At 38.7% G+C, this 14,857-nt stretch overlaps 1 protein-coding gene across 4 annotated transcripts in view; it reads right to left on the reverse strand.

Moving 5' to 3' along the window:
- SOX5 (SRY-box transcription factor 5) overlaps positions 1–14,857 on the reverse strand; it is a 288,474-nt gene that overhangs the window by 209,812 nt on the left and 63,805 nt on the right. For all 4 annotated transcript variants that reach the window (XM_069003507.1, XM_069003506.1, XM_069003505.1 and 1 more), the window contains exon 5: positions 8,876–9,086. In XM_069003507.1, coding sequence (XP_068859608.1) covers positions 8,876–9,086 — 211 coding nt within the window. The remainder of the gene's footprint in view (positions 1–8,875; positions 9,087–14,857) is intronic.

Below are 14,857 nucleotides of genomic sequence, written 5' to 3' on the forward strand. Positions count from 1 at the left end.
TGACATTATATTAATGTGCTGGGAGGAGAGATCTTAAATAAGAATTAAATCAAGGCTAAACATCTCAGAAAGCCTTACCAAGTCACACAACTGCTAACAGGGCATTCTCCAGCAGAAAGCACAGCCTGATTTTTCTCTTCATTCACTTTTCACTTTCATCCTCTGGCTAAATAAATAAATTAAAACACAAGGTTGAAAGAGCTCTATTGCCCTAAAGACCAGTGCAGCACATCTTTCATAAGCTCTCTAAAGTCCACTTCACCTGTACAAGAAAGCTCCCCAATCAGGAGCAATTCGTAAGTATCAGCCTACCTCACATCAGCCAAACAGCAGCAACAAAAACCCTTCAACAACAGACAGGTGACAACAAAGTGGAGCAAGAAAAACAAAAGCAGAAAACTTTACGGACTGAGACAAAAGCAGGAGAATAAAAGTTTAAGAAAAGGTTTCTTACCCTTTTGCAGAACCGTCAAACAACTTCTATTGACTACTGAATAGCACACAGCAAACAGACCAAACAAAAGGTATGATGAAAGACATATTTACCCGTGCAGGGCTCCTTCCCCCCACCTCAACCTTTCTTTCCTTTTCACGTACACCCACACTGCACCATTTGCATTGTGTTGTTAAATAACCAATAGCAACCCAGAGGAAACACTGGAAGGGTTTCTATGATGCTGTCAAGCACCAGACAGATGCTTAGCAGTGTCAGTATGTTCTTTACATTTGTGTTGTGCCAAGGTTTGAAATTAAAAATAAAATAGGAATAATAATACTGGGAGAGGAAGAGAAAGATGGCAGTGAGTTAGTGCATGGATGTACAGTAAACTTTTAAATCAATGGAATATCATCCTACCTGCTGGGTTTTACTTCAGCAATTTGAACTGTTACAGAAATAAATAAATAGAGCTTTTCATTTTGCTGTGTACTGGAATGTGAGAATTTTAATAGAAAGTGAAGTAGAATTCTGGGGTGTACCAACTGCAGATTTCTAGGCCCTCTAGAACAGACTCCGAGGTCTCTGGTACAAAGATAGGCCAAGTACATCTAATGCATGATAACCTTCCAAAATCTGCTCCAAAATAAAATGCCCTAGGTGCTGCAAAACTTTGCCAACTTGAGGCTTCAGAAGGCAGAGAAATTTGCACATTTGGAGGAAATAAAATTTTGAAAGCTTTTCTGACTAATACTACAGATTGCCCTCAAAACCACAGTGTGTAACATTCAGATATATTTAAGTGTCTTTATAACAACTGTTCATTTGTCCTTCTCAGGTCATTAGATACAAAAACACCCCCAAAACCCTCACCAGGTTTTGCAACTCATTTTTGTTTGACTAGTTAGCATTTTTTCATTTCAGCTGCCAAACCAAGTCAGGGGAAAAGCTGTTTCCACCTGACCCAAAGTGTTTTATTTAATCGTAATTGAAATGTTTTCATTTCTCTTTCAGATTAATCATCTTAAACATTTTCATTTCCAAACAAACATTTTGTCTAAAAATGTTGACTGTTCCAAATTTTCTACTATTTTTTGGCTAAAATTAACTTGTTGAATTGCTAAATGCTATCAGTCCTTAATTACTGTGTAACAGGTTTTAGGGTGCTTAGGGCGGAGAGTTCCCCCCAACTCTCCTTTATTTGGTTTTTGAGCACTTTTTGAATTCATACATTATAGGAATCATACACATATAGCACATTTTCTCCTGAGGCAATGCAGAAACCACAATACAATTAAACTGTATGAGAAGGAAAGATGCTGAAAGGAATTCTATCTTCCCAGTACAGCTTACGCACAATGCAGATGTATACAGATGTATAAAGCTGGCAACCCTCAAACCACCTTAAAAATGTCAATGTTAAACAGACATGTATCTAATAAAAGTAAGCAACAGCTCCAAACTTAAGAGTGTTTTTACAAGGCTACTTCATTAGCTAAACAAGCAAGTGGGAGTTGCTGCAAATGTTGCTCCTTGCTGTACTAGAGGCTTTCCCTTGCTTCTGGTAAACAGAAGACACAAGACAGCCTTGTGAATAGCTCATGGCACAGACTGAGATCTAAAGCTAATCAGACAGGATGACAGGTCATCTTAATCAACTTCAACAGCCAATCCACATGCTTGTCCCAGCTCCTCACCTCTCCTTCCCCCATTGCTCTCTCGCTCATTTGGCTGTATTTCCCCCTTCCCCCTTCACTCACTTCCCACAAATTGTGCTGTTCAGAAAGAACAGAGGGAGCCCTTCAGGTCTCAGCATCCTGGGCGCAGGTGGTGGGGAAAACTTTGAAGTGTGCTCTCCACTAACTCTAGAGCTGGCCGTGCCTCCTCCGTAAGCAGCTCTTATTAAAAAAAAGACCAAGCATCCACTAGAACAAAACCAAGCAGGCCTATTTAATTAGGGCAAATGCTTGATATCCACTTCTTCATGTTAAACCACACAGTCACACAAGCCCGGGAGGTCTGATTAATTTTAAAATGCATGATCGTGACAAGTGCCTCAGGGGTAAGAGAAAGGGGAAAAAAATCGCACAAATCCTGCTAGCTCGACAAACAGTTTCAGCTAAATGGTGTGTATGTTGCCCAGATTAAGATGTTACTATTCAGTAAGGGCTTGAACCTTTAATATGAGGGACAAGAGGCCTGAGAAACAGGTGGCTTGCTCTTCACTCTTGAATAAATGACATCCCCGAAAGCTGCAGCACATGAGCACACAGAAGGAGCTGGCACACTCCCCCATGTACATCTGGGTATTACAGTCTGGGGCAGAGGTTTCTCCAGCAGTTATCCAAGGACTGTAATGAAGGTCAGAAAGCTAATGGCTTTTCCAGGGGAGGGGGAAATGAAAAATAAAATAATAATTAAAAAAAAAAAATTAAAATAACAAGAGCACACAAAAAACTGCAAACTGATCTAGGTGGAATACAACAGGGGAAACACACAGTAAAATGATGTGGGGGCAAAAGTGACAGCAAGTTTTGAAAACCCCTACTGATACAAATCACAGTTGATGAGGAGTCAGGCTACCTGGGGAATAAAGGCCAGACAGGAGACCAAAAAATTATTTTTGCCTTACTGAACCACTTTTACGTTGTGTTGTTAAAGATGGGAAGTGAAAAGAGAAAGCATTTTGTTTTGGCTCCTGCTTGTTCAGTATTATAGAGTGAACATAACCTAGAAAGAAATTTTAATTGTAGAGATTCATCAGAGAAGACTTTCATTCTGAACAGGGGAGGGGGAGAGGGACTGCATCTTCTCTCCAAAGGCACAAGTTTTCTGTATCTCACTTGACCATAATGCTTTCTTCTATATTTAAGATGCTGTATCAGCACCTCAGATGCCTTTATCAAAAGGAAGAAGAAAAATCCAAAAGCTAAAAACCTTTGAGGATGTAAGAAGAGAAAGTTGGAAGGGAATCTAAGCAAATTTTGAAAACATCCATTGAAATAAACCGTGGCTATCAGGCTAAACTGTTGGGAAGGAAAACACTTAAACACTGAAGGCAACAAATAAATAAACTTCACTTTGAGCAAGTCAGAGCTGGCAAGGCTTCAAACTAGGCTACCTCTGTTCTGGAGTTAAAGCACTTGTTAATAAAGATTTAAGCTACAGTATTTAACAGGGCCTTCTCTTCACATAGGCCTATTTCACAAACCTAATCATTCAAATGTTGTAATTGTTTTTTTTTTGTATCAGCAGTATATGAAGGCATATTTCCATATGGCAGGGTCTTTGAAAGAAGCGCATGCAAGTTTGATGCTGGCCTGCTCTACAAGAAAAGACACATTTTCTGGTGACAGACTGCAGAGATGAACATGAACCACAAGGCACCTGAAGCTTCCTTCCACAGCAGCAGGAGTGTATGAACAAAACTTGAAAGTACTCAACTGCAAAGGACCCTTGTTTGTCCTTCAGTGGAAAAGCATTACAAAGCCTCTTCAGCATGTACTCTGTCAAAGGGGCAGTGAAGAACCAAATAAAAGAATTTTAAACCTCAACCAATTACAGTATTCTTAGGCCTTTCCCGAATCCGTGCACTTTATTTCTTCCCATCTCATCAGATGTGATTTAAAAACAAGAGTCTGCATTTCAAAGGCCACCCTTCTTGTGCCCCTGAATGGCCCGTGCTGGAATTTGTGGCTTAAAAAGAGGGAGACCTCTTGATTTTTTTACAAGATTTACTGATTAAAAGTTTGATAATGTTAGGAGATACTTCAACTACAGAGCCTGAATTCAGTATGGCTCACTTTTATCGGTTACAGAACTGCTTGAACAACAGTCATTTAAATTACCACATTAACAGGTGTTGTGATTTATGATGTAAACTTAAACATCAAATACAAATAGCCTTTGGGGGATGTTCAGAAGACAAAAATCATGCCCAAGAGGCTCTTCTCATTCCTTTTTTCATGACAAGTAATTACTTATAGTATTGCTGCCTACTATAATACATGAAGATCTAGTACTCACATTGCCTGTTAAAGCTCTGCAAACACATGTATTCCCTTCTTACTAAACAGCTGAGATTAATTGCTCCCCCTCTGAAGACCAAAGGACTGCAAGATCAAAATTTTGGAGCAGGAAAAATATGAAGCACAATAAATGAATAATTTGTGTGTGTGTGTGTTCATATATATTTATGTCTAAATATATATAATATATTTTATACATATGTGTGTGGGTAGGTATGTATATCTGTGTACGTGACTTCATAGAAAATTCAAAGTACTCGTTTAAACAGCCCAACTGAACTGAGTTTCAGAGGTCCTTACCAAGGAAGAATGAGCCATGCAGATGAATGCCTGTACCCACACAAGCTCATGTGTTCAGTCTCTGTTGTCAGGTAGCTGTTCACATGATCCTTCTTTATACAGAACTCCTACTAATTCCATACAACAACATGGATCTGGCCTCAGAAGACTCACTGATAAGGTTTTAAAGACGAACAGATACATAACCTGTTACAAATATATACTGCCAAAATGGAAAAAGAAGATTGATTCTTAATGAAAATTAGGAGATGTAAAGAACCAAAGAGTACTCCAGCTTATTCTAAAAATAGGAATTTACTTGTTTGCCTCTTTCTTTTCCAGAAGCCAAGCCATACACTTAGGGGAAAGGCTACAGAGATTTCAGAGATTTAATTTTCCACAAGCACAGGCCATAAATTAAAATACAGCAATCCAATCCCATTAATAGTGCAAGGAAAAGCTAAGTGGTTGCTTTGGTCTTTTCTTTCACAAACTTGTGTCAAGCTCAGTGACTTCAAAGAGATTTCCACTTCATTTCTACAAATGAGGAGAACAGACAGACAGAGAGTCTCTGCCATCCTCTGATGCCTGAAGAAAACAGAAGAAAAACATGCCTGTATCTCATTCTCCTAATGATTTTAGCTGCAAAAGGAATCCCATGGTCGGCAGACGACCCTCGGGGCAAGGGCTTGAGGTCTGCCACAGTGTATAAGGCTTCTCCAAACCCACTCCATTATCTTCATTATTGTATACCAGGAATAAAAGGGGACTGACTCCTCTTCTGAAACTCAAGTTAGAAAGGACAGAATGTTTCATGTAAAATAACACTGTGTGACTTCAGTAATAGGTTTATGCCTTTGGGGGCCTAATACTAAAGCTGCATATAAGGATTTTCCACAGAATTTGAGAGAAGAAAAATGAGCACTGTATGAGTAAAATTCCACAAGTTTTAGATTCACTGAAACACTTATGTCTCTGTGTCAGCATGACTCATTGTCAATCACATACTTTCATCCAGCAACAGGAAAATGGCAAAATTGAGGGGGGGGGGGGGGAGAGGGTAAAGTGTGGAGCTTTAGAGCTAAGTATAAACCCCTATAAAAACAACCTCCTCCCCCCTCCCCCCCCCACCATATCTAAGGAGGAAAAGGAAGTGATGAGCTTTTGGAAAATTAGGTAGCATGGATTCCTACAGGGCACATTCACCAAGGGCATATATACAACAAATCTACATGAAAACCATTTATATGAAGAGTGATGCTTCCCTTATCAGCTCATGTGTGAGTACAGGGATGTGTTTACGTATGTGCATATGTACATGTGTGCATTGGTGCACTCTGAGCCGTATGTTTAAAATGTAAAAATTCTTGTCCTTTACTGACAAAATTTACTAAGTTTTACTTTTATTTTCTAACAAACATAATTTAAGAATACCACTTACCTTGTATCTATAAATTTTTTTAGAAACAGTCAAACCTGTTATCAATATTTTGGAGTATCTCACTTGTCCTTAAAGCCCATTTCACAAAAGAGAAGCCCTTTCCCTGCCTGATAGGAGGTTTAAATTGAGACCTAAAGTTGTCTATCCAGCCCTTCTCTTTTTTCTGATTTTGAAGAAACAGGCCATTTGAGAGAATGCTTCAAAAGCACATTTTCCACAGTAATTCAGAAGACTATTTCAAACAATAAAAAGAGAGCAAACACAGCCCATTGTACAAGTTAAATAATATATAAACTTTTGAGTACATAGAGAAATGGGAATCTGGCTCATATCTGGTCTTTGGAAGATTCACAGGAAATTGATTTAATTAAACCTCAACTACTGGTGCAAATGTTTCCCTTTCTTCCCAAAGGGAAATAAAGTATTATATTATTCTTGTTGACATAATGCAGCAAAGCTTAACCAAGATTCTTGATCTCCATCTCACAAAGGTTTACAAACTAGCAAGACTAAAAATCATTACTGAAATATGCATTTATGACAAAGTGCTGCATTTTTACCTACATGTACTATCAAAGATTCCCACTTGTAACATCTTATTCACAGGGAAATTCATTAATATGCTAATTACCTGACTAGCAACCAGTGATGACTGACAATTTTACTTTAGCACTACATGAAGAAGACATGACAATAATTTTCTGCTGGAGTTCAAGCAGAGAAGACACTGTGTTGCATCAGTATATAACTCATATAGGGAAAAAGACTTGTATTTGTCGAGGACCTTTAAGAACAGTCTTGCCATCTGCACCCAGAAATATATATTTTTTAATTAGCCACTCTAAAAACAACCATGTTGGCTGAAGGGAAGGGGGAGGGAGGCTTGTCAAAATGATGTATTTGTCCCTCACTACCTTTCAATGCTCTTATGCAAGTCTAATTTTCTTCCTAGCCAGCTCACCTCTCTGGCCTCCTTTTGTTTCATGTCCCATTTCCCATTCTCTTCTAACTTCTGAACTTTTGTTAGTTCGCTTTTAAGGAGAAAGGGAAAAAAAGCTCAACTCTTTCCTATTCATTTTTTCCTGGATGGGGAGTAAGCAGAGACATGAATATGGCACCCTCATAATGATTTAACTAGGTCTTAATGAAATTTTCATCACAACCTGCTGTTCAATTTAATGGCCTTTGAAAGACAATAGAACAATGGCTAGAGGGAAGAAAAGATTTTTTGTTGCATGCATTTGCAAAGCCCAACATTCAGTTGCTCCCCCTCCTCTCTCTCCCAATCTCTTCACAAAGCTGTAGATCTTTTGTTTGTACTGTATATTTTCATTTTAGTAGAGCTGAGATAATGCACAAGCTCTGTAACCATTCTCATGTCTATCTGTGGCCTTTCCTTAATGGAGTTTGTGCAGCTTGTACAACCTCATACTCAGCAGAGTATTTATACATTGCCCAGAACTCCCTGTTCTTTCCTCTCTCAGATAATAGCCTGGTCTCCTTCCCACCCACTCCCCCCCAATCTTTTCCATCCAAAGGCACCACGTATGTTATGGCACTGACCATTATGTCAACCTAAAAGCAAAAGAAATCCTGTAAGTAATATTAAAAAAATGCTTAGACAAGTAATTTGTTTCCCAGCAGATCCTTACTGCATACTCCAGTCAAGAAAAGCCTAATTTACAATCCTGTCATGCTCGTGTATGTGCCAGCATGTTTGTATCCATACTTTTATTCTAGTATGCAGGTTGTCCTAAGATTTTCTTGTAGGTGCTGTCACTTCATGCTGCAGCACTGAGATTGGCCCTGAGAGCCCTGCTTTAAAGCATTTGAAATGGATTTGCACAACAGGATAGGTGAGTGTAAATGAAAATAGTGTCTCATTACTGTGCACTAGGAAACAAGGCTCAGTATGTTCATACAATCGGCTTGCAGTGCCCCGAAAAGGCAGCTGTAAGTAGGCATGCGGATATCTATGGAGAGCATGATGAGAACTTCATCTTCCAGTCAGGACTTTGACTCTGCCCCAAACAGGCAAAAACTAAAAATCTTCATCTCTCGTCTTAGTCTCAGCCCACAGAGCACAAGTGCTATCACCACCAGCGGGAGAGAGGGTCTCAAAAAGACACCAGTCCTCCAGAAATGAATCCTATAAGCCAAAGCTGAAACTTGCTGGCCACACATGATGCAGGGAACACACGCATTCTCTCTGTCTGTACAGCACCTGCACTACAGATAAACAGAGAATGATGTGTCCCACCCAAAAGCTTTCATGAATTCCCAGTTTAACTTCTTACCTTTCAAATAATGACATGAGCACTAGATCATGTCACAAAAACATTGATATTGATGATAATATTTTTTTCAGCTCTAGGAATGGGGAGAGGGGAGTAGTGGTGTAAAAGCCCCCAGGCGACTAAAATTAGCTCAACGCAGGCATATTGAGGAGATTGCAACTGTAACAAAAAGACCTCTAGACTCTCTTTTTTGGGAAAAGCTAAAAATGTTAGCTATGATGGGACACTGACAAAATCTACCTCTAACGTAGACAAGAATGGTAACATCTTAAATTCTGCTAACCAGTAAAAGCGAACAGAGCAGAAAATGGCAAGATTAAAAAGTATATGTATCCAAAGGATCTGCAGAAAAGAAAAGAACACAGAAAATTTTGGCCAGTTTCCCAGGCCTTACCTTCTGGCTCGTTTTTGATGAGCTCTTCCATTTTCCTTTGCTTCAGGGTGTCCACGACATCCGCGAGGCTCCCCTTGCGCCTCTCTGGGGTTCCCAGGGCTGTGCTGGACAAGGACTCTCCACTCTGACGCCCACCTTCTTCTGCCTTCAAGGGTGAGGTAGATGAGTTGTGCGGGGCAAATGAAGACATCACTTTATTGCCATCAACTTCCTGAAAGGGGAGAAAAACAAGATGAAACATTTCTTTCTTTTCTTAAAGAAGGGGGGTAAAAAAAGACAGAAAGAAAGAAAGAACAGTCCTTTGTTCTTTGAGTTCATTGCTATTTGTTCTTCTGTTGAAACCTTTAAAAAAGGCATGCAATGCTTCAAAAGCACCCAGAACAAAGCCTATCCATAAAGCATAAACCAAGATTACAGGCTGGAAGGAACAAGGATCAGCTTGCAAGAGAGAAACATAAAATACAGTTTTTCCCTAATTGAGAAGAAGTGTTGTTCTCATAGGTTTCCTAATAACAATGGTATTGATTACCTTTAATTGTTTGTTCTTTTACAGCTCTCTTTCTAAAAAAACCTTCAATTTTTACAAGGACCATTAATTTCCTGACTTTATAAAGTGCTTAATGCCTTGATTGGCTAGTTGTTGTAAGAAATAAAATAGTAACCAAACATTAAATGTCCTTCACCATATGACATTTTTATTCACAGTTCAAGCATTTCTCCCATCTATAAAGGATGAAGCAATTGCTTTCTGTTTTCTAATTCTATTCTCCTCTGTCTTAAACCTTCACTTCTTGTAGAAATAGTATTTTTCACAAAGGTGGTCCTAATGACTTTCCCTGGCAGCACAATGGCAAAACTCCGTGACTTCCTGGAACACGCACACAACCCTCCTCACGTGAGAGTCCACAGAGGTCTACTCATTAATTTTAATGGAAAGCAAAACTGGTTCCAGCATCTTCAGACTTGCCTTCATTAACGTGAGAGCCTTCTCCTCCACATCTCCTCCAACATAAAGCAACGTTCTCTGCACAAATTCCTTCTCCTTTCATGTTTGTTATACTCTACCCTTCTGCACACATCTCCCAAACCCATTTTTTCCTCTGCTAATATATGCCATCTGTACCTGAAAACTTAGGTCAATGTCTCCAAACAAAGCCTGCTGCAGAGTAATACACTGCATAAAATATAATGCTGTAAACATGCATAGTTTTTATTTTGATGTGATTTTCCAGGATTTTTTTTCACTGTCCTATTACCTTACATTTTTGTACTTCAGCTGTTTAATGAATATTATTTCTTTAAAAAGCCACTGGATCATCTTGTGATGTGAGTTACAGACTTGGTTAAAAAAGTCTTAATTTTTAAATTGTTTTCATTTTTTCATTTCATTTCAGAGGGTATGACGGTGATACACATATCTATAAATATGCACACACATTGTTTTTAATGATTTGTGTTATAATTTTTTTTTGAGTAATTTTGATGTCTCTGCTCTAATAAACCACAGTACTTCAGAAAAAAAGATATACTTTTATAAATAGAACATAAATTGCTAAAAATTATTTCAATAAAATTTGACTAAAGCTACATGGAAGACATGCAATAAAGAAAATATATTTGTTTCTACAGGCTACTTTGTAGTGGCAAAAAGATTACCTATGGTTAAGAAAACTTTTAATGCAAACAGTTTTGAGCAGCTTGAATGTGTTATACTAGTGAATAAATTCCCTAACAGAATCGGATTTAACTGAGATTACAATCTGGGCCATCATATGCCCCAAAAACCAAACCCAGTGATGTTAATGACAGACTTTCTACTGACGTCAATGAGCTTTTGACCAAGCCCTAAAAAATTTTCCGACTCCAATAAACAGAAATGCTCCTTTTCTTTTTCTTGCAACTCCCTCCATTTCTGTTCTGCAGTTGGAAAATTCCTAGTTGCCAACACCGGACTACCAAACTTAGCTGAACCCAAATGCAATTTTTTTCCCACATAAAGACTTGAATAAACTGGTTTTTTAACACCAATCTAAACAAGCAAAATGGTTAACTTCAGCATCAGTTCAGATTTTATCTAAAATTCTAAACCATTATCACCAAGTGGCAGTTTTTTTCCTACACACAAGGCTAAAAGAGGAAATATCTTGAAAGCTGCTTTCTTATTCACACTTTGAAACAGATAAGCCAAATATCATCCTTAGTTACAGTTCTTAAATCTACCTATGCCACCAGTTACGTACAGAACAGCGTGTTTCTTCATTTTACCAGGAACTAGTTTCTTGTTTTAATCCAAAGCAGGTCCCAAAGACTTTCACTCCTGTTTCTGTGTGTCACATATTGATCACAGACACAAAGTACTTGTGAAAGTTGCCTAAACCTCAGGTATCACCCCTGCTGTTTTCATGTACATTTGGGGTACATGCAAGTGGGGTTTTTTATGTACAAATATATTCTGAGTATAAAACCAGTTTGTTATAAGAGAAGAAGCATAAGAACCCAAGATTGAATGATTATGTAAAGTAACAACAGAGATATCCTCCTACTACAGTGTTGGCTAAAAGCATTTATAATACCACAGTTAGGAAGACTTCATAGCTGAATAAAAAAGGAAAGGGAAGTGTTTTTTAAAATGGCAAATTATATACTAAAATATACAATCAAGAAACCATCCCCGTAAAAGAAGTTTCCTTAGACCACTCTGGTTAGGTGTGCATGTATGCAGTGTTTGCATATCACATACATGGCTATTTATACACTTCTGGGATTTAAGACACTCAATCAAAACACATATACAGTAGGGGAACAGCTGCAATCACATCTCAGTGGGCTAAATTACAGTACACCAGTGAATCATTCATTCAGAAAGATCTGTAGCAATCACACATCCATTGCGTGATTTGCAATCCAAGAGGAATCCTCTCCTTTCTGTACTGGTGGATGAGAGCACACCCCAGCTTCTGCTGCTGATGACACGTCAACATGTATCCTCCAGCATACCAGCTCCAGAATCTGCTTTCTCACAAGCCCAGGATCTTTTCATTCTGTCATTCACAAAAACAATGCGAAACACGCAACAGTTATCTTGGCTTTCAGTCCATGTCCCTCTCTTTTACTTTACTCTTTCTTATGCCATTACTGGGAGAAGTGAAAAAGCTCCCAGTGGGTCTGGATTTTTACTTGTAGCATGTAAAAGGAAAGGATACTTCCACCACATTAAACCTGCTTGTGTCAATGGTTGCATAAAGCTAAGAAACTTCTAGTAAAGAAAATCCTCTGATACTGCATACAAGAGTTTAACTATCCCCCTGAAAACACTCAGAGAAATCCTTAATGGCAAGAAAGATATGTCAGCAACAGTCTAAAATTAATCTCCTGAGAAGAACTTCCCTCCCAACAAGTGAGATTTAGCAGGTTCTTTTTTTAAAAGGACAAATCGACATGACTTTCTTCAGTTTAACGGAGAGAAAAGCAACAACACTGTAATGTGGTATTAAGGAACATCAATATCTACTACTGACGTTTTAAAATTAAGTCCATCAAGCCACACACAAGACCCATCTCTCAGCCACCAAACAGTGGACAAACACTCTTTTCCTAGAGAACAGTCTCTCTCAGCTGCATAACCATTTCACCCGTTCAAGTTTGATTACATTCCAGCCTCCGGCACTGTTAATCCTGGTAACACTTTTATGCAGTCAGCAGCTGCTTGGTGGATGGGGCTCTATTGTTCATTTGCATTGTGAATTGCTCCGCTAATGTGTGCTGGCCCAACATTCCCTCCAACTCTGAGCTGGGATTGTACTCACCAACACCTGATGCTGCTGATTCTTGCTTTTCCCACTTCAGAAAGGCAGACAAGGACCTACACAGATCTTGCTGAAGCAAACACTAGGCCCTTCTTTCCCCCCCAGCAACAGCAACAAAAAATGGGACCGGCCCACGTTACGTGTCTTCTGCTTCTGTTCCAAGCTAGAATCCACAGGAAGACTTTTTCATTTACAAGAAAGTTGCCTTGATATTGCCGAACAGCTTTCCACCTATGGAGGAAATACCTCTTCCAAGGTTTAATGATAAAACAGGCTTCTGCCCTTTCAGGATGAGGTCAATAATCTTCCTTTGTTAATCTTGGGCAAGCTTTACTTAATCTAGCCCCCTTGTCACCTTTGTGACTGACAGGAAAAGTCACGTCACTGGACAATGGACTTGTCCTCACTGAGCAATATATTTTTTAAAGATTACACAATGTTACCCTTGCTCTCATAAAAAGTGCAAACATTGTGCTGTTAAAAGAAACTCTTCATTCCAGCTGTATCTTTCAAATTGTCTCTCTCTGTTTCCAGGGTCCAAAGGAGGCCTATTTCAGTTCTTCAGAGAAACATTTAAAACCTTAATGCAAAGAAACAGGTTGTACTTGGTGAGATTTCCAAAATATCTCTTAGTGCTCTAAATAGATCTCATCTACTCCTTCCTCATCTAGAGATGCACATTACTCCTGTCTGCAATTAAACTCAGACAGAAAACTTTGCTTCTGTGACATTAAAATTTTGTCCCAAACCAACCAAGAATCGAAGCAGAAGAAAACTGAGAACTAAGTCTGAAACTGTTAATTACCACCATATGGTATGCATGAAGTCTGCATCTGCAGGGAAAAAAAAAAAAAGAAAGATATAATGAGAATCAAGCTGCTGGTTTTTCAGCCAAAAACACCTGGAATAAAATACCTGTGTCTTTAAAACATGCATAGATATTGTCTGATTTTAAGAAGCCTGTGATCCTAAAAGCAACCAAAAAGGTTCTTTTTTTCAAAGCTGGAATTTTGCCCATAGTTCACTCTTTTAGAATGTGTAAAGAACACCAAAGGCAGGGTTTTTTTCTCTGTTTTCTACATTAGACATGTAGGCCCATCTATTTTATAGTCTCCATAGTGACCAGGAGGCTGGTAACAGTATGACATAAGAGATAATCAGAAAACTGAATACTTCACACTTCTGAAGACAAATGATTCTCCAGAAATTTAGTACTGTTTCCTATTTCTTAAAATTTATTTTCCCTAACAATATTTTAGGAAATGATTATCTATGTGTAAGATTCAACAGCAAAGCTACTTCAAGTGAGAATCTGGAAGCTGTAGAAACACTTCCATTGCCCACAGGAGGCCCACCAGCAATTACGAGAAAACTCAACTTGACATTTCCAGTACTTGTTATGGTTTAAAAGAAACAAAACAGACACAAAATACTCACAAAGCAAGAATGATCTTTAATTTTTTCTTAACCTTCCATTTACAATCTTTGCCTTAATTAATGCCATTAACTTACTTCAGGAGCCTAAGTGCCATCACCTTTCAATGGGAATCATATTTTCAAACCACTTAAGTGATTTGGAAAACTCTCTCCTTCTACATTCAGTGTCACAGGGGCTGCAGAGAATGTATTGCCACAAACCTGACTGGTTTATGGTGGCTGTCAACCTGGCACCTTCAGGAAGATCAAACACATAAGGCTTCCCAGTGAACACTGTGTTTCTCACATGTTACAATTTCCTTCCATCTATCTTATATTTAAATAGGTCTTTTGTCTGTAAGTCTCCATGTAGTAAAGCTGCTCATCAGTGGTGGCAAGGAATGATCCCAAGGAGATTTAAAAGGAAACAGTGGAGGATACAGTAAGCCAACAGGAGACTGTATAGAAGGTCATAGAAGGGAAAAGCAGGTGGAAGAGGATAAATACATTGTTAGGAAGTAAGAACTGACACATAACCCAAAGAGGGATATGTGTGGGGAAGGGCATCATATAAATAAACCTGGAAAGATGTACATCCAAAGGCTACAGGTCTGCAATTAGATCTATGCAAACCAACCACTATCCTTATACCAATTCTTTATTTTCCTAGGACTGGTTTTAATGATGACAAGGAAATGAAATGAGAGTGAAGAAGTTAGTGAATGGATCAGAAGAGTCAGCTGAAGGGGCCATTGTGGCA

This window comes from Aphelocoma coerulescens, chromosome 1A (genome assembly GCF_041296385.1).
Source record: "Aphelocoma coerulescens isolate FSJ_1873_10779 chromosome 1A, UR_Acoe_1.0, whole genome shotgun sequence".
Taxonomy (NCBI): domain Eukaryota; kingdom Metazoa; phylum Chordata; class Aves; order Passeriformes; family Corvidae; genus Aphelocoma; species Aphelocoma coerulescens.